Raw genomic sequence first — 24,290 nt, forward strand, 5'->3', positions numbered from 1 at the left:
TTGGATTATTGTTTTAGGCCGTTTTTATTTTTGAACTTCTTGCCTTGATATCAGAGGGCCAACTAAACGACTCTTGTTCGCCTGTCGCTAGTCGTGGCTAACTGTTGCTCCTACTACTTGTTGAACACTGCGTGGTTGACTAGGAACCCAGGCTCCTTTTATAAGAGGCCACGCACATGCGAATGACGAGGCGCCGACGACGTTCTGGAGTCTCGAGCCGATGTGCCCGAGCGGTGCCGAAGTAAGGGCGCCAAAAAATTGCGTAAAAAGCTTTGTAAGCTTTCACACAGCCCCATCCCCTACCCCTACTCCTGTGTGGGGGTGGTTTTTTATCAATGAAAAATTTCGTCACATTTACAAGGCGCGTTCCTTCGTTTTGGCGGGCTCACGATATTGCGTTATGAAAAATGTTAAAGAAAAAAGAAATACCTGCAATTATTCAGGCACTAAAAGATAGGCAGCCAAAAGTAAAAGTCATAGCAGATAGCGAAACTGGCGTCCGCGGTGGCATGGAGGGCATCCACTAAGCCACTGTGGGTGTGGGTCATCCGGAGTGACTTCCTCCAATTGTTGACAATACACTCACACAGAGTCGCGTCATTTTGTTCTTGGTATTATAAAAGAAAAGCGTAGGACGATCCCCCATTCTTTTAAATGGCGACGCGGAAATCCTTGCATACACATTTTGACACTACGAATCCTTATTGCGTACATGTAAGTACATAACTGAATCACTTTTCCAAAATACTCGTGTTCTATTTTTAGTTTATGATACTTATTTTGGTATTTTATATAGGTATATAGGCCGCATGAAGAGTCATCATAACTCATAAATCTCAGAGTGCTGATTACCCTTTATGATGGAGCATGTAAATGGAGTATAATTAGTTCCAAAATAGAGAGGTAATGGGTTGATTGACCTGTTTTGGGGGTTTTTGAATGATTAATGTTATATGTTTGACTCTCTTTAGACTTTACTGAGATTTTTATCCATGTTTAACTGTTATTCGCTTTATTTATTTATAATTCCCAACTAGTTTTAGCAAACCATTTCTTTTTTGAAACTGTTTCCCTTCTGTACTATTTGAAAATGACCTTAAGTTACCTAAGGTTAAACCAAAATCCAAGAGTTTCACAAGAATGATAGTCAGAAACCACAGGATGCCATAAATTTTAGTTCTAATTAAGATTATTAGTTTTTGCTTAATTAAATTTAGGAAATTGGTTGCTTATACATTTCGCCACAATTATAAATGAACAAATACTTTAACATATTGAAAGAAACTGCGTTTAGCATGTACTTAAACCACATGTGCGGGAAACAAGAATATTTCACTTAATAAACAGTCGTCTAGGGGTGGAAAACGGGACGAATGTGGTGACAGATAGGGAAAAAGATGTCACAGATGTGAAGCACCGATGATGAGGCCGACACTTTAAAGTCAATAGCTGCGAGTAATGGCAAAGGAAGAGCCAACAAGTCAGGACACACATATTTCAACACCATCTACCACATGATTTGCATTTGTCTCTTTGCGCTTTATTGTTTTGACTTGTTTTTTTGCAAAAGAGGGCTCCGCCAAAGAAAATAAGCATCTATAGGGTTGCAGAATGGGCTTGACGATTGCCACGGGCAACCGAAAGAACAACAGAAAAGTTAAAATAAAAAACTTGAGATGATACTAAAGAAAACCAATAAGAAATTTGTGCAAAAAAATGTATATAAAGTTGAAGTGCCGCTGCGGTGCCAAGCAAAGTTAAATATATATTTTTGGCCAAGGGCATATCTATTTTTAAACTTTTCAGTCGTTTTCAATTTTCTTTTTTTCATACTCTCCCTCTCTTAAGCTTTTGAGCCCGATTAAATTGCATCAGTTATGAATCGAATCCTCCTGTCTTTGCTGAATCATTGATCATCGTCACAGATAAATGCGTCACTTGTTGTCAGGTTTGGTCTGATTTTGGCTATAAAGCAAAATGCTGACTAAATTACCTCATCTAATTACCCTCATATATTTATTTAGTATGTGCCAAGCAACTAGTTTACGGCTGATAACAAATTTGACCCCAATCCAAGTAATTGTAACGACTAATAATTAATTGATTTAACATATTTTACAAATTAAGTTATAGAATCGAAATAACACCTACGCAAATGGGTTCACGTAGTGACATCAAATGTACTGGATAATTGGCGAAATTATTTGTATTGATAACTCATTTCGATTCTTTATCACTGGGCAAATATTTGTGGTTTATATTCGTACTTTGTGGATTTTTCATATATTTGTTTATACTGATTACATTATCTCCAGGTGGTGGTTACATTCTTAATTAGACATTTCATTGACGTGATTTGACAGCTTGTTTTTTTTTTCCCCCAAAAATCTCTCATCTAATCTCTAATTTATGACTCGAAATTTGCACACAATATGTGAGAAAAGTAAATGTAAAGGAGCAAAAACAAAAACCCTTGAAATGCAAATGTAAAATTAAAAAATTAAATCCCTCAAAACCGATTGCCGCTTAAGCCGGAGTCTGAGCCTGAGGTTGAACCTCAGAGCTAACAATGTCCAATTCCTGTTCTTCACCAGCTTCTTCTTCACCTTCTTCGGGAACTTCATCTAGTATTTCACCCATAATTATCTCCTCGGCCAGTTGATATAGTTCACATATGTCCTGAGGGGGATTTTTAAAAATTAGTTTGAATTATTCGTTTCCCTCCTCTACCACCATTCACTCACCTTGGCATTCCTAAGAGCCACAATTTTCTCGTCTTCGAAACGCAATTGATCGTATTGCTCTTTAGAGATTAATAGGCCTCGATTGAATTCATCTTCCATTTCAGCCTCCAGCTCCTCGGCGTATTGTTGCTTGGCCAAGGTAAGACTGATGGCATCTTCGCTGGGTATTGTGTCATCGGATATATCGGTGGCATCGTCCATGTATTTAGATTGCAACACACCCGGATATTCGGCTGTGGACACCGATGGCTCGTGTTGCAGATCCATACTTGTTGCCAGCATATCAGCTTCGGCATCCATTTCCTCCATTAGCTCAGATAGTTGAGAGGCCACTATAGAGGATTTGTGTACCTTTGTATCTTTAGATTTATCGTCCAATTGATTGCGAATTCTTAGTTCCGTTTCTCGGAATTTTTGTCTATAGATCGAAACCGCGAACTGATGAAAAGAAACTTGCGCTTAGGCATATATATATACATACCTGGCTCGGACTATGTTCTGTATATCCATTGGATCCGATGAGAAAGGCTTAGGTGTACGCAAGGAGCGCTCCTTCATTTTGGCACGCTCATGCTCAAGGAACTGCTGAAGGCTCTGTTCACAGTCACGCCAGTCTTCGTTCTCGATGCTATATGTTGGGGGGGGGGTGAGGGGAACGAAAAGTTAAGTTTTCATTAGCCACGATTTGTGAATATTCAACTCATGCATATTAATGGACTACGCTGGCATATAAGGCTTCTTTATTCCCCTTCTCCTACCACTTTTAATAAAGCTCGCGAGCGCCTCTAAGGCCAAGGCTGGGGTCTTATCACTTTTGTTTACTCTCATGCTAAATGGGTTATGCGAATAAAAAAAGTTAGGGAAAAATAAAAGCAACATAAATAACGATTCCATTCTTTATTTTTTCTTAAAGTAAAACTCAATTACTGTAGATTGAAACTTTACCCCATATAGATTTCATCATTAATATGCATACTTTTGGCTTAATTTTTGATTTATTATCATTTTTTAGTACTTTAATATAGCGTATAAGAAATGTCAACTAACGGAAATTCATTCGAAACCTTTTTTCATACTTTTTTGTTTATTACTTCATCCCCCAACAACGCCTACCTACCTAAATCCTTAAAAGCCCCTGGCTCATCGTTTCACTTTAATTCTCAGTATCGCTGGGGAAAAAGAATACAAAAGTCTCTCCGTAATGTTGCTGCACCTTTATTCTTTTGATTTAACTGCTACAAAACGTTTTATGTAACCTAATTATTTGAAAATTAGGATGTCTTCAAGGAAACGTGAATTATTAGTATACGAAACATTTATGAGATTAAACTTTGTCCACTATCTAATGCACAATAAATATATAAGTAGTTATCTTTAGTCTTGAATTAGTTTAAGATTAAACAACGTGTTCATCTGAAACGACTTCACCAAATAAGACGATTGTACTTTGTCACAAGCAACTAACCTAGCATACAACTAGAATAAGAGTCAGCCACACACGTTATGGAAAAACACTTGTAATTTAAAATATTTAATAATAGTTTTCAACCCTCGAAATGGTGGCTTGGAGTCTGTACAATAAGATAATTGTCACCCCCTATTACTGTGTATAGGGAGTAGGGATCCCAGCCTACTAATCATTTATAAACTTTTCCAGGACTATACGTGAATTGGATAAGGAATCAGACTTTAGAATCCAGACTTCATTGAGATTAGTTGAGTTTATCATACTAACATATCATTACTTTGAAGCTCTTTCCCAGAGGACAGTGTGATTTTGGTCATACTCGTGCAGTAATAGAAGCCCCTACGACTATATAAAGCACAAGTTTTCTTGATCAGCTCAAAGAATCCTTTGGAGGACATACTATGCTGAAGTTAATCTTTTCATGTTCGCAATTTTAAAGAATTAAAATTAATTTTGAAATATTTGAGAATATGAGAGTCTCTCCCTCAGTAAAAAACCAGAGGGCCGGGGCTAACTTCGACCGCGTCAAAGTTTGTATACCCTTGCAATTTTTTTGGTAACTCTTTCCTTACCTATAGCCATCAAAGTGGAAAAACGTTTAAGCTAAAAAGGCTAATGATTCCGAAAGAACGGCCAACAATCTTAGCATAGGAAATAACGAAGATATTGATCAAAGTCACTGTTTTCCACCGATCGTTCCTATGGGAGCTATATGATATAGTTACCCGATCCATATCAAATTTTACACAGTCATTAACAGATATATTAAACTAACAAATGTTTAATTTGAAAGCAATCGCGTCAAAAGTAAAGAAGTTATTGACAAAAGTCACTGTTTTCGACCGATCGTTCCTATGGGAGCTATATGATATAGTCACCCGATCTCGATCAAATTTGGCATAGTCGTTTATATGTGTAATTAACTCACCAATATTAAATTTCACGACAATAGCTTAGAAAATAACGAAGTTATTAAGAAAAGTCACTGTTCGTGACTTTGCCATTTGTATGGGAGCTATATGATATAGTGATCCGATCCGGCTGAATCCGAGATATACAACGCCTGCAGTATATACAAGCCTACATGCAAAATTTCAGCGCTGTAGCTCTTACGGTCTAGGAGGAGTTTGCGTTGATCCAGACGGACGGACGGACGGACGGACGGACGGACGGACATGGCTATTTGAACTCGTCTCGTCGTGCTGATCAAGAATATTATACTTTATGTGGTCGGAGATGCTTCCTTCTATGCGTTGCACACTTTTGACCAAAATTAATATACCCTTTTTGCAAGGGTATAAACATACATAGATGATCCTGCCTACATTTAGTTAATATTATGACCAACTTTCAGCTATCACAATCTCCCGATTACAGGTGCCAATATATAGCCCTTGTTTCTTGTTCTTATTTTATGTTGATTTCAATTCTTGATAGTAGAAAGATCTGTCTAGATCTGGTAAATAGACTTTTAGAAACAGAATTGTTGTTCGACTTTAATTGTGCTTAAATTTTAATAGAGTTTAAAAAACATAAAGATTTAAAGACTTCTTACCACAGAGTTAGTAAGTATATCGAATGTGATTTTATAACAGATTGTACCCTTAGTCCCAGGACTTACCGCAATAGATCCATTCCCCTTTCGGCATCCTCCAATCTGTATTGCTCCACAAGCAATTTCTGTTGCCGCTTACGTTCCTTTTTCTTGGCCAAAAGTTCAGCTTCCTTGGCGGCATATTGAAGACGTTCCCGCTCCCATTTGACACCCTGCTGCTTGAGCCGCTCTGCATTCTTCTCACGGCTAGTCTTGAGCTATAGAAAATACAAAGACGGGACAAACTATTAAACTGGAATTCTATTTCTTATGGAAAAAGGCAATTATATCAGCACCTTGGAGCGCTCTTTCTGTATCTCCATATTGGCATCTTTGTTGACCATAAATATGGGATCATCGGCTAGTTCATCGGGTATAACATCTGTTTTCCCCTCAATAATCAACATGCGTTCTCTTTCCACTTCTTTCATCTATATCGAAATGACGAGAACGTTTTATTAATCAAGTTTAATGATGAGTCATAAAAATACTGATAAAATATTTCTGGCAAGCATCTGCTGTTAATTTGGAAACCAACTGCAGGTCTAAAATGATGGATGAGGTGGAATGGAGAAACACGCCTCTTACGCCCCCATTTGACACCTTTTCTTTTAGCCCGCATTGCGCACAAGTGCAATGGAGTCTTTCGAAACTTTACTTTCCATTACATTCAACTGCAATTTGTTGGATATCTATCAGGACAGACGAATCTCTCTAAGTATCTGTTTCCTCTGCAATGAAGTACTTATATAGTTTACACTTTGCATGTCTTGCAGACATAAGGAAATCGAATGACTGGTAGTTGACTACACTGAACGAAAAAGTTGCACAGAAATCTATTAAATCTTTTTGTTTTTTTAGAAACCCAATCTCGCTGGTTACATAAACCAATCAATACGGTAATCTATTAGTTTTCTCGCAGTGTAGGGCCGAAATTTTTATTACTTTGACAGCTTTGATTTTAGTGGCATTTTCATGTTGAGAACTCATTGAATTCAATTGTTTTGTTCCTACAAAGTCTGGGCGTAGGTTTATGGGCGTGACTTGAAAAACTTTTTAGGTGTTTGGAGGGCGTGACTAAAAGTAGACTGCTCACTAGGAACTTAAGCAAAAGTTAACACTACAAACACGTCACACAGTCAAAAAAACTACAAGGCTAAATGACTATACTTAAATTGACTTTTAGCTAACTTTAATAACCTCCTCTAATTTTGAGTGCATTCATCCAGGTCCTTGAAAAATAAGCTCAATTCTCTCTCCCTCCCTTTGTATTATGACGACACATAAATTTACAGCAAAAATAGAAATGGGCAGAAAAAGTTTCTTTTACGTGACAAAATACTTCAAATTTGAATTTGTGGAAACCCTTTTTCATTTTGGGGAATCGGGGAAAATTAAATTACCCAAAAAACATACAAATTGGTCTCATTTGTTTGTTAGCTTTGGGTTTTAGCCATGGCTTCCCTTATTCACTTACCTCGCGGGCCTTGATTCGGGACTGCAGCTGATTGCAGTAATCCTCCTTAATACGTTGACGCAACTCTCCCATGTAGGCTCTGTCCGTTAATTTGACCACATTGGTGCCCATTAGACGCTCCAGACGAGCGCTAATGCGCGGCAAATTGAAACTGTTGAATTTGATGGAGAAGACAATTTGAAAGTCACCGTTAATGAGTGGTAAAAAAAAGAACTAAAACGTGGCTTTATGTTTTGGGGTTTTTGTTTCCTCGTTGTTTGGTTAATTACAAATCACAAACAAAACAAAAAAAACCTTGCCACATGGGTCCGCCAGGACACCGTGACGCTGTGTATTTCGCGCTTGTAACTGTTGGTAACGAATGAGGTCGTCGTCGATAGACGGGGTTTTTCTGTATTTTTCTTTTTTCCTTTTTTGGGGAGTTGCATATAAATTTGTGTGTTACTATAGCACTGGGAAATTCTTCGTTTTGGGTGGATTGCTTTTTTTTTCTTCTTACTTTTATTATTTTTTGTTGCCAAAACACCCGAAACTAACCGACAACACAAGGACAAGGAGTCGCTTAAACTGCCATTTTCGGTTCGCTTCCACCTCATGCCTAACGCTCATGTCAAAACACCAGCTACGAAATGTAAAAAGACGGCTCACAGTGGGCTCTAATCGCATTAGAATCAAGTTTAAATCTAAAGCGATCACAAACACAAAAGTGCTGCTCCCAAAGGTATGCTATAAAGTGAACGAACTGGGAATGACAACAAAAGTTAATAAGTTATGTTAATAAAACTTAAGCACACCAAATTGAACTCATAAATCGATTTTTATTTGATTCTCGACAATATCGACAATAACCACTGTGTTTTGTCTATACTATATAGCATTACACATATAGCATTTCTTCGTGATTTGCAACAACAACACCAGCAATTTAACGTAATTCTAGACATGCATCACACACAGTTGAGGAGCTTGAACTAAGAGAGAGCCCAACTGTGGGGCAGGAAGGCAAGAAAAAATGTCTTGACTTTCGCTGGGCTATTTAGCAGATATCATGGGATACTACCTTAGACAAACATACTACATATGAGCGGGGGCAGGGGGTGGTGGGGTGATACTTAAATATATGGTAAATAGTCATTTCTATGTCTTACATGTCTCATAAAACATTTTTGGCGTACCCTTAGTAAGCCAGCCAGGTCATGAATACAAAAAGAGAATGCAAAAACACCCACGACTACAGATCACAAAGGGTTGTAGTAGTTAAATATGATTGTCATATTTAGTTGACAATTAGTACTGCATATAGACAATAGCATTGAGCAGACAGCCAAAGTTTTGTGGCCACATTAGATTGCCTGACTCTTGGTTGATACTATAGACAACTCTTGGTTGTGAGCCAACAATGTGCTTCTACAGTTAAATTTGATTTAAGCCCAATCCAAGGGATAAAGGTTATGGTATTAGTAGAAGGCTCAACAACTGCCATTGGTATATCACATATATTTTTAGATTTAAATTCTTAAAATTTCCACTAAAACAAATCTGGAATTAAGGATAATAGTATGAAGTAGTTTTTATATTAATAGTATATAAATTTGTACTATTTAGTAAGTATAGTTTATATTAATAGTATATAATATATATCCCTGCAGCGCGAAAGGTTGTGAAGTTAATACGAAACATTGACTCGGCTTTTAATCAAGAGTATATATATCTTATTTCTTCTCTGTGTTCCAAATATTTGACTAAAATTAAAATATCCTCTAAAAGATTATACAAAAAATATCACATAAATGTCATAAATATCAAAAAAATTAATAATATTTGATCTACTTATGGTACCTAAGAATTATGTTTTGGTCATTTCATCCTAGAACCAAGGCTATTAACTACTTAGCTTAAGACTTCTCATTTAAGGCTTTTCATTTAAGAAGCACTTTTTTTGGGGTAAACTTCCAGATTCATTAGCCACTACGGAAAATTGAAAACCAAAAGAGAAAAACTAATAATACAGTTAATAAGATAATTTACATATAATAAATTTCAAAGGCATTGCTCTTTCTCGTAAAAGTCCCATTTGCACACTAGCGCACCTAACGTGCAACTCCGCTCCCTATTTTCTTACTTTTAATACTAGAGAAAATAGTTTCAATAGTTTTCTTTTCCGAATTACAGGGGCTTTGTCGTACGTATTTGAACTAAACTTGGTCTTTATACACACTATTCAAGTCAAAATTCCAAATAAGGGAGCTCAAGGTTTCATAGTTTCGGTTGGAGATAGTTTTCTATTTTATGTAATATATTTTCCACCCATGATTTAGATATAAACTTTAAAATGTGGGATAGAGAGCTTTGGAAAAGCCTTTTCCAACTCATATCCTACCTAGCATTTGGAAGAGGTTTGACAGAAATCAACTTTAATTAGTCTATATTGGAGAACTGCATGAATAACATTACACAATGTTCCAAACAAAACGAATAAAATAAATAAATGCGACTTCGACTGATTTTCTAATTTAAGTACGAAGTATTTTTAAAATAAATGCGATTACTTTATGTTAGGGATGGTTAAATTATAACTCGAGTTTAATGGTGACTTTTTATCGAAGTGATAAAAAAGGTATTTTAATCGGGAATATAGTGCGTCAGCAAATAAAATTTTTTGTCTTGTTATTTTGGTATTTAATTTCAAAATCGTATTTAAGTTTTCTGGTCTTATGGTAATTATACAACACTTCTTTTTTATTGACTTTCTCCTGTTGTCTGTCTCTGTTGTTTTCGATAAAGCTTGGTTTGCCTCAAAATGTCCCAAATTATATGAGACAGTTCAAATTGAATCGAGTGTCTTTGACACTCATTTCATTGCCTTTCCTTTAACAGAGGTAGATATTTATGAGATCTGACAAATATGTACACTTATTCATTTCATTGAATAGTTACCACTTAATCATTTTAATTCAATTCATATGGATTCATGCAGCTCTCTATGGTAATATTCTACTTGTTGATAGAAGATTAATTGCATAGTTGATCAAAAAAAGATTCGTTCAATATTCAAAATGTAACTCCAAAATGAGTTGCGCACAAATCAAAATATGACTAAACGACAAAAAAGATAAAAATTGTCGTTTATGATTAAGAATATGATTTAAAAAGAGTCGAAACCGATTAAAAGAAGGGGTTAAAAGCATCATATCAAGAGGATAAATGGTTAGGGTACTATTTTCGCTCCGACACAGAAATCTCTATAATCAAAGAACGTGCTCATTTCAATCAGAAAAAGGTTTCGAAAAAGATTCCTATATGAACAGATAATATTTTATGTTTATTATGCTTGAGTATTACACTGAAAATTTCAATCATTCAAGTCTTGATTCGTTCTGCAATTATCTCGAAATAATAAACCTTGGCATTCTTCGTTTGATTTCTTGCATTGTCTGATTTAAAGTTTAGCCCTTGCAATTTCATTCCCAATCAAATATCAACGCCAACAAAGCACTTATTTATAGTCATTCAACAGCAACAAAGTTGATGTCGTTGTAGGTCTTTGATGTGTTCACCAAAAACCAATTCGAACCCCACGAAAATCGTAGCTCGTAATAGTTGAAAGTCGTCAAAGTTCAATTCAATAAATTTTCAATATGCGAACACAGGTGGTAAAGGTGGTGTACATATCCTTATACCTCCCCCTTCCCCCTGGTGGTTCCCACCATTACCCCATCAGCATTGACATTGATAATGAAATATCAGAAGGATATGTACGCTAGTGTTCGTCGTCGTGGTTGTCGTATCAATAAGTCAACCCTTCTACACATGCATAAATTACGGCTTTGAGTATTGCCGGAAAGGGGAAGCCCATCTATCTATCTGTCATGTCTAATGTGACCTACAAAATCTCAAGCACATGCAGAAACAATGTAGTTTGAACTTGACGAACAGGGCGGGGGTGCGAAAGGAAACCAATAAGGAAGGAAGCCATTAGGTGGGATTTTCACATGGAAGTACACATGTTTGTATCTATGTATATTACTAGGTGGGCTTATTTCTTTTACCCTGATCTCTTTCAATGCAACTCTTATTCTCTCTCTCCGCCTCTACCTCTCTCTAGAGGGAGAGAAGACATTTACAGGGGTCACGAAAATGATTTATGTCCCACCTATTTGTCATGGCTATACACAGATATTATTATTGTCATTACAACTTAGTCGTGCGTGTATGAATTGGCTGTTCCCCTAAAAGGATATCCCTGTAGGCAATATAAATTTGAGTGAAATATTGTCTACCGTTTAATATACTTATACATATATTGACTCTTTACGTACAAAGTTTTCAATGCAGTCATTTCTAGTTCTACATACTCAATATATTATATGCGTACAAAAATATGTTTCATAATTATTAGATAAGCACCTGCACTTTCTTCCAGCATTGCTTAATATTAATTAAAAATGTTTACCTTTATAAGCAACCTTCTACGGACCTAATGTTATATACATACATTCAATCCATTAGAAAAATTTGGAAATGCCGAATTCATCCATTAATAATTTAAAACAACAACTTGCAACTCATTTCTGGTAAAAATTTGATTATGATTCATTTCATTGACTGAAAAAGTACAAACTGGAAATCCAACAATAGAACTTGACATGTAAAGTGGGATCCTAAGATCCTGCTTAGAATTATTAGAGAAAAACCCTTTATCAAGATGTACAATGTACCAAAAATGTTCACTTTCGTTTTGTGGTTAATCGTAATTTTTGGTTCTTGTATGTAATTCTGGTGGTCTTTTCACCTGAAGATTTGCACCATGAATAAAAGTAAATTCAATTTCACGATAAATGATTTATAAAAATGCGATAAACAATTACATAGTTTTGAAACTCCTCTCTTAATTAAAAATCGTTTTTGATTAAGATCAGAAATGAGAACACGACAATTTCACATTTTCCAAATGTACAATAATAATAAATGTCGGTATACTCGTAATACCCTAAAGGGTCAGTCTCAAAAAATTGAATTTTCAACACAAATTAGATAATTTGAAAATGTTTTCAAGTGTGAAAGTAAGAAAGAGCGAAGCGTCTTCGTCTTCCCCACATAAAATCTTAATCAGTACAATAAGAAGTTATTGTTCTTCCCCTGTCTCTTTCGTCTGGATCAACGCAATCTCCTCTTATTGTTAGATCTTTAAAGCTATATATGTATAATGCTGATCCATTGCTTGTAGGCTCATACACAACACTGCAGGCATTTTATAGCTTTTATCAAGTCATACCAGTTCACTTTACCATATAATTCGGATATAATAAAATAGTCCAAAATATAGTTTCACTTCAAAGAGCTATGTTTAAAGGTCAGCGCCAAACTTAATCAAGATCGGATGACTATATCATACACATAACTTCTACGGGAACGACGGCTCGAAAAAAAACTTTGGTCAGTAAAACTTTTGTCTCTTATTCGATTATACCTAAACTAGGCACTTGACAAATTAAAATAATAAGCAATATCTCTTTAACATTCATAGTTATATCAATTATGGTTATAAAATACCTATGATAAAATTACATGTTGGGCGGCTTTTAAAGTCAAGAGGAAATTGTAACAGAAAAACTAGACAATACAAACACGGACGGAGTTAAGCACACCTTTTGCGTTTCTCTTTCCAAAGAAAACAAGTCTCCGAAATCAATCACCTCAAGCAATTATATTCAAGTTAATCTGGATTATTCAACTGAATCTGAACTATCTATATATTTGATCAAATTATATATTTTTGTTTAAAGGCAAAAGAATTTTATGTCCTGTTCAGTTAAATTTGAACATCATTATGAATTTATATTTCATTATTAATTTAGGTATATATTCGATTGGCTTAAAGTCAAACATTTTAGTTTTTCTGAGATATTCTCAATCAAGTTGGTTATTAGGTTAACTAGCGGTGCCTTAAAATTACCCTATTTAATCACAATTTGTGACTTTTTGATGGGGTAGACATGAAAGTGTTTGCCATATGTGCATTCTACAAAGGATGGCCTATACAAAGTACATTAAAACTGGGTGGCATTTCCATGATGTTCACACTTAAACTCCATCTGCCTTCAAGTTTTCGTCATTTCATTTAAAGGAACGTCATAAGGTCGCTACGTTTCGTATTCGTGTCATCAAAAGTTTCATTGATTACATTTATGACTTAATTAGAGCGTTCTGAATGCGCTAAACTATATTTACAGGGCTGCTCCACTATCACCCACTCTCCTCTCCTTATCCTCCTCCTGTTTCTCCTCCGACACTAACAATAAAAGTCTTTTGTAAAAATGGAAAGAGTCGAGTCGCGTTGAGTTTGAGGGGGGAAGGCGAGGCGCAGTAAAACGAATGCAATGCTAATTAATGCGTGAAACGTGCATAAATTTTACCACCCAAGACTTGACATTTATGCCCATTAAAATTGATAATTGCAGCACGTAGGACGAGGTTTTTGTTGCGGAAATCTAGCGGGACAATATGAAAGTATGCTGAAAGGGATGATAACGGAAATAGAAAAAATTACCCATCCTCCGGCTCCAAATTGCACTGAACAAAGTCTATGAGAAAATCCTCTTCGACTTCAAGATCTTCCAGTATGGTGGATGGTTTTTTAGATCTTTTTCGCTTGCTTATCATTATCCAGGCAACGCAAATCACTTTCGCGGGGAACTTTCAACCAACAGAGACAACCGGCGAATGTCGAGCCCTTTCGACTGGCTTAACTGATTTTCTTGCTATTTGAGACTATGCGTGTGTGCTTGGCGTTGACACTCGTCGTGTGTGCATGGATATATGAGTGTAGATATTTTTGGGGAGCAAGGAATGGGAATTCCACTTTCATTCTTTAATGTCACATAGCCCAGGTATCCTTCCCATGTGCTCCTTTGCCGATGGCGGCGTCGTCGTCGTCCGCATCGCATGTTTAATGTTAGGCGTAATGACATGACACCAATGTCAATATTATAACAAAATATATACCACCGACTAGAACGCAACGCAGTGTGTGTCAAGTCAACAAGTTCTCGCATCTTGATACACTTGCAAGTTTACATGGGTTAGAGACTTTAAGGTAAAAGCCTAATGCCTTGGCTCTTTAAATTGTCATTCGATGACGTTTGACAGAAAGCGTAACGCGAAAGGAGATCGATCCATGATCAACAATCGATTAACTTTAAATCTAGAGTTTTCGTCCCATCACTCTTTTTCGTTAATCTTAAGATTAATCGGTAGGACCTAAATTAAAGCTGTTTAAATAAACGGTCCTAAAGAGGTATTTATCTTCAGTGTAAAGAAGTAAGAAAAAAACAAAGTCTTCTTTATAGACAGGTGACAACTCTGTCTTTGTCTCATTCTCCTACTCATTCATTTATGCCTCTTCTAAGCCTTTGTTTTGCTTCTGTTGTTATTTTCTCTCTTGCCTCTTTTTGTTCATTCCGACCAACTGTCGGTGTTTATTTCACCGTTAGTTCCATAGTTTTGTCCCCGCAAGTCCTTCTCTTTTTAGCCTTTGGCACACGCGAAATCGGTTTCGCCCTATGGCTAGAAGGGTGAGGAACAGATGAGGGAAGGAAAGTCATTGTCTCACATTACTATGTGAAACCAGATAACAATTTTGCTTTATGACCAGATTTCATGCCAACAAGACATACAATAATTTCCTCTAATCGACTTTGAGCGCGGAAATTGAGCAAACACTTTTCAGTGCATACTCTTTAAGACGCGGCACAGTGCGGGGTCGGCGGAAGGAAACCGAAACTTGTAGTGAGATGTTTTTGACAAAGCCCAAAAGACCTTCTGGCCACGTTTTACGTGTCATTTCCGGTTTAATTTGCATCGGCATCTCTTCAGACGGTGACTTTATATGCACAGAGATACATTTCAATGTATTTAATTTCCCTTGATTGTTCTACCATGCACCTTTTGTTGCTTAAAGCGTCCTTGAAAACATACTTTTAATTTTATACAAATATCGTTGGTTTAATTAAAGTTCCCAAAAGACGCCAAGAACAAAGGCTTTAGGAAAGATGGTTTTGAAAATTACCAAAAATTAACTATGAGTCTCAAGAATTATCTGACCAATTTGCTGCTGTTTTAATTTAACTTAATTTTGATTTATTACAATTTGCAAGAACACATTCCATATAATTATTATAACTCTTCACGCCAAATATTCAAAATCTTTACTTTATTGAAGCTTTCTTGAAAGCTCTGAATTCGCCTGAGGCGAAATCTTTATCAAAACAATTGTTGTCGATAAACACAAACCTATCGATATTTTCAAAACTGGGTGGGAACTTGTTATAGATATACAAAGTTTGGTTGTGCGGCTTGGTAAATTGTGTTTAATAAACATGGAAAAAGCGTGAGTTGAGTGTGCGGCGAGTACACTAAAAACTACAAAAATGTCCACGAAATATTCGCTAATTTTGTTAGTTTTCTTTATATTTAATAAATATACATAGGTCTAATCTTTCTAATTTATAAACGATATGTTGAATCACATTCTTTTTAGACTAAGGAAACATTATTATGTTGGTGTAGTAAAAAGGCACCAATCATAAGTTTAATTCTAGAATATCTAGGAATTCGGCATAAGTTGAGATTACATCATCTAATACAATTTCATTTTATATTATATACATTTTATATTATAAAACAAGAAATTACCAAAAAATAGGTTTTCTGAAACAACTTGGGGGTCAATAAGTGAAAAACCTAACCCAAAAATACCTAGATCCTAGATAGTGGTTTAGTGGAGACCTACTCAAACTATAATAATGTTACTTTAGGTCTTAGCCGCGACCTAAGTGGCGATTTTCCTCCCATAAAAATTACTTAAAAGGTACTTCCATCGGGGATATTGGAAAGGCTATTCAATTAACGAAAGGAAAAACCGTATAGGAACTCACATAAGGCAGAGTGTCAGGTTGTGGACCGGATTTTATTACATTTTTATATACGAGCGTGAATTTGTCATTCCAAAGCTACATTCCTTACGCAACTTTTTTGCAAAGAAAGCAAATTGATTTTAGCAAGTCATCATTATTTGTAACTGACTTTACAAAGACAATTCTTTTCTTAAAATAAAAATAGACCAACAAGTTGGCCACCTGTAACAATACATACGTAAAATTTTTATAAAATAATAAAAATTCTTCTACAAGCCTTCTGTAAATTGATGAAACAATTAGCCCTCAGTCGTCTAAACTGACAAGAAAATTGTGTTCTTTTTCTGGATTTTTTTTTGCAGTCATTCTTTCATTCACCCAGAAAAATGGCTTAAAGAACCTAACTGCTTTGAAATTTAAACAACGAATTGTTTAATTAAACAATGAGACAAACTTAACAAAAATGCAGGAATATGTTGGTATTTATAATACCTCAATAAGGAAGAAATGTATCAAGAAATTTTAAAACACCTTATTCTATTAAGATTGTATTGTTTTTGAGTCACTTTATTTGTACGTCAAGTGGAAATCCTGAAAACTTTCGTATATAAAACAGCCTTGTCCAACAAGTTACCAACAATTAACCAAATCTGTGTACGAGAATTTTGGTTTTAAATAAAAGAAAGGCTTATTTTGAGATACCTTTTTTAAAAAGAATTGGAGTCGAAGATGCTTCCTTCTGTGTGCGCAAAAATCTGATTAAAATGAAAATATCCTTTAAACAAGGATATAAATAAGTTTACCGGATGAGCCAAGTATATGCCAAGTGAGATCGGAATGGAGAAACATATTTGTTTCAATACACAACAAATGAAAAGAAGCCATTAATATACCTACAAAGGGCAAAAAGTCATGACTTGATTTGACTACAATTTTCTTTTCGATATACTTTGGCTTATAGCATTTTGGCTAATCGCCTTCAAATATTTCTAAGTTTCCTCCGTATTCTAAGATTTTTCTTACTTGCACTTGACCAGATCTTGTAGATCTTCCGGCGAAAGGGCATACTCGGGATCCAAACTAATTTCCCGTTTCTTTCGACGACGAGCAGTCCGGTGCTTGGTTCCTCCGGAGCGTAAGGCCACAGTTAGATTATCACTCGATTGGACACTTGTATGAAAATCCTGGATGGGATCTGCGACACCGACACCGACACCTCCAATGGATCTACGATTTGCACCCCGCTCACCTTCACCATACTTTCCACTGCCCGATTCACCGATGTTCTTGATGCTGCCGACAATCTCCTCCGCTTTCGTCTTCTCCGCATAACTGTCTCGTCGCCACGAAGGGGTCAGAGTACGTATCACATTGTGGGTGTCCACGAAACCCTCGTAATTGTAACGCTTGCGTAGACTCAGACTCGATAGATATTCCAGAGTTTGCCACACATTCATTTTGTTTGAACTGTAGCAGGGCTCATTGTCGACTGACCAGCCGTTGTTGCGTCGAGCTATACGTTGGGCCAGTAGCATTGTTACCGTGGTACAACCCCCGCCCGGCGGTCGGGCTGGAGCCCATTCTCCCCCATTGGACGAAGAAGCAGGCGTAGGAGCTGAAGAAGAAGGAGAAGCAGAAGCACCAGCACCACCACGACCAGCAGCAGCAGCAGCAGCAGCTGTGAGTGACATATGCGGAACAGTTGGAGAAGACTCCTGAAAGTTTGTTTAACGTCAAATTGAAATGTAATTAAGTTGCCTATGCTTTCCTTCCTCTTCCGGTTGCTTATGACTTTTAAAACTCCATTCTCATCAACGACCGAACTTGATGGGCGAGTGTAGAGAACTGCTGCATATCCAATTCCAACTGGAGGATCCATGTCATCATGGCGTTGCGTGGCTGCCACGCGTCGCCGTCGTCGTCGTCGTCGGCGTTGTGCTTATTGTTTCCATTTTGGCGCCATTAAAAATAATATCATTCTGATTGAGTGACGCGCCGTTTAAGTACTTTCTTTTTGCCTATTGTTGTTGTTGTAGTTGTTGTTGTTGCTGTTATTGTTGTCCTCGTACTGACACCATTTTCCGCTCTTTTCTTTTTGCCTTTTTATTTTCCCCGTGTGTTGATTTCTTTCCCTTTTTTTTATTGAACACGCAAAGTGTTTGGCTTCCACAACACTTCTTATTATTACTACCAAAGCGGTACGCAAGTGTTTAGTCGAACTTTGAGTTATGACATTGCTAATGGGAATCTAACGCCCTGGCACTAGACCTAATATATACATAAACGTGCAAATTGTGTGTATGTATGTATGTACATCTATGTATGTTCTTCCAAAGTTCTTTCAGTCCCAATAGTGATGATGGTCTTGATAATGGTTATCGATAGACGGACTGATTTTCTGTGTTAACTGAATAGCCTCTAGAAAAATCGACCACTTTTTATTATATAAAATCTTTTAATGAAATTAATTCATGATCTTTTTGTTAGATATTCCATCACCATTGGCTCATACTAATAAATCTATTTCCACTTTTCCAGTCTTTACGATAATCGTTTTCTCTCTAATTTATAGCTACTCATATTTGGTGCACATTGTATACCCTGCATACAACATGGTATATTGAAGTTGCAAATCTACGCGACAGTCAGAAGTAATCGTTTCTGTTCCCTATAAGATGTATATAATCTTGAGTAGCGTCAACAGACGATTCGATCTATTCGTCATCGAGTCACCAAGAAATCAGATGTAGGATTATCAAACTTACTACGCAGACTTTTTAAAGGTGTACGTTTATCACGTTTGCCCACCAAATTAAAAAAAAATGAATTTGAATTACATATGTCAATCAGATTCCCATCCGTCTTCTTAATCCTTCCTTCAGAAAATTTCAAAGATATTGAAAGTCAAGTGTCCAAGTAAAGACGTATAACTTACAATGACTCAACTTTTTGATCACACGAATAGACTAAAGTTCTAACACAATCTAGAACTGTCTTTTAAAAATTTTTCCGCAAACTTTTGTTAAGCAGATGATATGTAAATAATGATGACACAAAACAAAAGCCGAAAAAATGAGATTAATGAGTTGACTCGAGATTAAATCAATTATTATTTTGGAAATTTAATTCAGTCTTTATTCCAGTTTTAATATTCCCAGCATTTGTAAGTTTGAGCAAATAAAACAACTTTTCGCAATCGGAAATGCCAAGAAATTTGCCAAAAAAATGTGGAGGAGAAGTTCAGGCTATTGGTCTACAGTGGGTGAACAACTTCGGGGGCATATCGAAGAGTCAGTTGCATCACAAATCAAAGCAAATTTTCGGTTGTTCTTTGAACACATGATTTTATTGTTAAATAGGAGAGTCCCAAAGTATAAAACAAAAATGTTTACACAAAAACTACAACATTTTGCAGCTTTGTTTTATAAAGACAACAGTAACCCCCCAAGCCATGCTTCAAGATTCAGCTGACATTAAAAACTTTCATAAATTTAAAAAAACTTAAACCACAGCGAAAAACTCTTGCCAACAAATTGGAGTTTCCTCCAATTCGAGTCGAATAAAATTAGTTAAAAGTTGGACTAATCGTATACAATCTGTTTTTGGGTTCCAAAGCCTCAGAAAATATAAAAATATAAACTTTAAGGGGTCGGAAACGTCTTCTTCTGTGGGTTACAAACATGTGACCCATTTTGTAATAACCTCTGAAAAGGTATAATAATACATAAATGTACCGAAATCGATATTGCCTCAACTAAATAATTTTTTGAAGATTTCGGTCAATATAGATGAATCATAAAAGTAAATATATAATTTCGAAATATCAAAACATTCACTAAAGTGCTCATGATACTGATGGATATACATTTATCAGTAAATAGGGAAATGTATATCTGGATTTCGCATTTGGAAAAGGATATTCTCAAGTCGGTGTGACATGTATAACTTTATTTTGAATATTGATTTCTGATCTTAACCTTAACCGACAACCGGAAAGTTTCGCCTAATGAAAGTGAGCCCAGAACCAATTTCCTTTCCATTCACAACATATTCCGCTTTACCCCAATTACTTGGCAAAGTTTTTGCTGACAGCTGATGGGGTTGCACTTTCTTAGTGTTTTAGGACAACCTTACCCACCTGCCCCCTCCTTTGCCCACCATTTCATGAGGTTCATTTGCATTTTGTGCTTTTTCTTCGGGTATGGTTATTTTGGTTGGGTGTTTTCCCTCGGAACTTGAGCTATCATTCAATCTTGATGCTTAGTTGTTAGCATGGCGTGACGCCAATATGAAAAACAAAAAACTTGTAACCCAGAAATTAGGGACTTAACTTGAAAATGAAAGAGAATAGACATACATATGTATGTATATGTAGTTTCTTGAGAAGTGCACTTCCTCCTACAGACATACAAGCAACATGCACTTATAAGTCAGTGTATGCCCTTGGCTAATATTTCTAGGTGTGGCTGCTGTGATGCAATTTGATGGATGCAATAGAAAAGAATTTTAATTGAATTGCAATTGATTGCTCATGGCTCATGGCGCCTGGCGACCTCGAGTGCACGTGTCAGCTATATGCAGATTTTGTGTTTGGGTATCTACTTTTACATAAAATACACCAAATATTTTCTTTACTCACGCAACAATGACATCGGGATCTTCCCACCATTTCCTATGCGAGGGCTGTAGCAAAAGACTGACTTGTCTCCAATGATTCTTATGCACTACCTAAGCGGAATATTGGATTAGAAATCGAATCGAATTGAAATATATTACGCACCTTGTACTTCTTTGGGTCATAGGCATTTTCGTCTTTCTCTGTGAACACCAAACGAGCCATTTAAAATATGTTTCTTTTTTGTTTTGTATAGTCCCTAGAAAAAATAATATATCTAATTATATAGAAGTGAACTTAATTTGATTGTATTGTGTTAAATGACTTAAGATTTTGTATTTATATATTTTTGGAATTTTGTATATGGAAGTATAAAGTATCGTTTACTGGGATCAACAAAACAGCAGAAAAACTTTTGCTGTAAACACAAGAAAATGCCACAAAATGTCTTACATACCTAAATAATTCCATTATTTGTTTTATTTTTCAACTCTTTATAAATTTAATATGCTGTTTGCATGACGAATTCAACAATTTAAAGATCATTTGACCAGTTTTTGGCTTGTTCTACATTGTTATACCCTTGAAAAGAGTATTATGAATTGTACAAAAGCCCAGAGACAATATCTTTACAGTTTTATAAGGTATATATGTATATATATGTTCTTGATCAGCATCAATCCAAACAAAGTAACTGATGGCGTTGAAACATGAAAGTCCATTAAATGTTCTAAGAACTAAAGTATAAATGGACTAGTTGTACCTAGAAATGCTATTCACTAAAGAGGGCACATTGTAGAGTTGACCGCTAGGAGCGCTTATGTGCTGATAATAGAGAAACAGATGGCATGGCGCTTGCTGCTGGGTAGTGGGAAGTCGGTGCAATACAGTATTCTTTTGCCTGCCCTCGTATCAGAGCCAATTTACTTGATATAATTAATACATATTGATGGAGAGAGATACAGAGAGAGAGAGAGAGGGAAGGAGAACATTTAGGGGTCGCATGTTCGAGCGGTGCAGCGTGTTGGTTGGCCACTGCGCTGCATAAATGCAAATTGGCAGACAAGCCAAAACGGTTTATCGCCCCAATGCCGGCAAAAAGAGAAAAAAAATAGTTAATTTCAGGGCAAACATTTTATTGTAGCTGATGAAATTTCAAAGCCAATTGGCGATAGATTTTCTACGTAGTTGAGTTTTTATCGTTAATACTCTTTTGTTGTGTACCAGTTTTATTTTATTGATTGAATGGGCCGATGCCGAAGCAAGGCTTTATCTTTGGTGCTTGTCAACCATGGTCCATGGCTAATTTGCCGTTTCAAAGAGATCTTGCTGGGAGGTCAAGAGGGGGCATTGTGTGCTTGGGGGCCCAGTTTCCGCATCTACATATGTGGAGACAACTTCTGGATCGAGATCGAACTATAAAAGCGGTTTCAGCCCCAGCAGATGTCAGTTAGTTTCGTTTCAAGCGTTGCTTAGATCACACACATCAAAAGTTAACATGAAGGTGAGACCAGGACACTAGAATCTTAACCATAGCCATTAAATTGGAATCCTCCCTGGATATTGATCGACCCCCACTTTCATTTACGTTTTCAGTTCGCCGTTGTCGTAGTCTTGTTTGCTTTGGCCTATGGAGCCCACAGTTCGGTGGTTCCTCTCTTGACCGCTGCCCATGGAGGTTTGATTGTCGGTGCCCCCGCCGTCGCCGGTTCAGTGGCCATTCAGGCTTCTGCTGTGCCAGCTGCTGTTCCCCTTGCCCTCTCCCCGGCTGGTCCTTTGTTGGTTCAGTCAAGCGCTGGTGTGGTTACTGCCCATGCTGCCGGCCCCACCATCATTGCCGGTCCAGGCCCAGCCATTGTTTCTGCTCATGCTCCCGCTATTGTGGCTGCCCCAGCTCCTGTTGTGGCTATTGCCGCTCCTGCTGCCAGCTATGTGGCCAAGACCCGTGGCGCTGTTCATGTGGCTCCTCTGCCCGGACATATCCAATCGGCCGCATCTGTCAACTTGGAACCCGCACCAGGCACCTTGTAAATCAACATCAACGAATCAGCCAACCAAATGGATTTAAATCTCTGGACCCCACGACCCCTTCTACAAGCTTTCATTTTCCTAATCGCTGCCAGTTGAACGATCTATTAAGGAGAGTTGACATCTCTCTTCCAACCACGCTTTCCATGCAATCTAAGTCATCCCCACTATACAACTATCCTTTCTATTGTCTTTTACTTTTTTGTTGCCCCTTGGAAAAATTGTTTCAAAATATAAAAAAAATAAACAAAGAAATGTTAAAACATATAAGCAAGGAATTATGTCTTCACTGTAGGCCTTACATCGATCTCAGATTAGTTATTTAAAAGATTTATTTTAACTTCTAACTTTTGTGTCTTAATTAGAAAAAAACTCATGCTCTCCCAACCTGCGGTCGACATTTTTCTGAGCTGCAATTGATTTGGACTAAATTGTATGAAGGATTTCTATATTTCACCTTCTTTTTGATCATCATTGATGGCACTAACGGACAGATTTGCTTTACAGGTTGCTACGTACATCTGGAAGACAAAAGGCAACGCCTCAATAGTCCGGAATAAAACTGTGTTCACCTGCAACATTTATTTAGAACTCTAAAATTTGTTACAAAAATTGTATTCGGCTCACCAAATCTTATAAAATTGGATTTCAAAAAGCCATTTTATTCATAAAGGTTTTTACTATGACTACCAAATTGGCGATGCTGATTTGAGAGCTTTTGAGACAGATCATACTGACCTTGTCAAAAAGAACGAGAAAAAATAGAATAAAACATATTCACTCTATTTAAAAGCTTCCAATCCTTTAAAAATCAGACGCATCTTTAAGTCATTTCAAATAGCTTATCATAGTGAGAAATGAAAAAGCTTTTTTGATCTTAGAAGTTTTAAGACTGATGTATTCCTACTTGATGTACTCGTTAAGGAACACTCACGGCTCTGCCTTAGCCCATCTGGATATATTTGGTACTGCACAATGGATAAAGGCAGCTACCTTCAAACCGAAAATGGATACAATATAAGATCCTTAGAGTAATGAGGCTATGAAATGACATTACTAAAAAATTTAATATCAATCAACTAAAGTACTATTCAAAATCACTCCCAAATGAGCTGGGAAATTCTCTGTCCAAACTAGTTCAAAATAAAGTGATAGAGCAACTTAATAGGTGTACTTATGACCCACACTTTACTAGTTTGTTGACCTAAGTAAGAATGAATATCTCAAATTTGATTGTAACTGATGAAAGAATACCAAAAATGCATGAAATTATAGAAAAAAAAAACAAGAAATTTCCACTGCAGATTCCTGTAAGGTCGAATCTGATTGTAGATTTACTTTACTATGACGTTTTAATAATAAAGGCAGTTTCTTTAATATTGCTTTTGTATTTGTATTTTTTTGTGAACAATTGAAATAGTATCTCAAACCAACTATATGACTATATAC

General features: G+C 36.5%; 2 protein-coding genes across 2 annotated transcripts; one reads left to right on the forward strand and one right to left on the reverse strand.

The window, feature by feature from the left end:
- Positions 1–2,264: 2,264 nt before the first annotated feature.
- Positions 2,265–21,154, reverse strand: LOC6643867 (uncharacterized protein F23F12.8). The gene is made up of 8 exons (XM_002066694.4): positions 20,979–21,154; positions 20,838–20,926; positions 7,284–7,434; positions 6,103–6,237; positions 5,834–6,024; positions 3,226–3,372; positions 2,745–3,162; positions 2,265–2,679 (listed from the first exon to the last, which is right to left on the reverse strand). Exons 1-8 carry the CDS (start codon positions 21,036–21,038, stop codon positions 2,527–2,529), a joined length of 1,344 nt encoding a protein of 447 aa, XP_002066730.2. The 5' UTR covers positions 21,039–21,154; the 3' UTR covers positions 2,265–2,526.
- Positions 21,155–22,221: 1,067 nt separating this feature from the next.
- Positions 22,222–23,075, forward strand: LOC6643868 (adult cuticle protein 1). Its single transcript, XM_002066695.4, is given in 3 exon segments — positions 22,222–22,295; positions 22,297–22,317; positions 22,410–23,075. Coding segments are annotated over 3 exon segments (495 nt in total). The 5' UTR covers positions 22,222–22,256; the 3' UTR covers positions 22,845–23,075.
- The last annotated feature ends 1,215 nt before the right edge of the window (positions 23,076–24,290 follow it).

This window comes from Drosophila willistoni, assembly GCF_018902025.1.
Source record: "Drosophila willistoni isolate 14030-0811.24 chromosome 2R unlocalized genomic scaffold, UCI_dwil_1.1 Seg167, whole genome shotgun sequence".
NCBI lineage: Eukaryota > Metazoa > Arthropoda > Insecta > Diptera > Drosophilidae > Drosophila > Drosophila willistoni.

Excerpts from the sequence above, each read along its gene's own strand:
- LOC6643867 (XM_002066694.4), bottom strand. The coding sequence starts at position 21,038 with ATGGCTCGTTTGGTGTTCACAGAGAAAGACGAAAATGCCTATGACCCA. Across the intron at positions 7,435-20,837 it reads GATCCCGATGTCATTGTTGC|TTTCAATTTGCCGCGCATTA; the intron begins GTGAGTAAAGAA and ends CAAATTCAACAG. Across the intron at positions 6,025-6,102 it reads TACAGAAAGAGCGCTCCAAG|CTCAAGACTAGCCGTGAGAA; the intron begins GTGCTGATATAA and ends TATTTTCTATAG.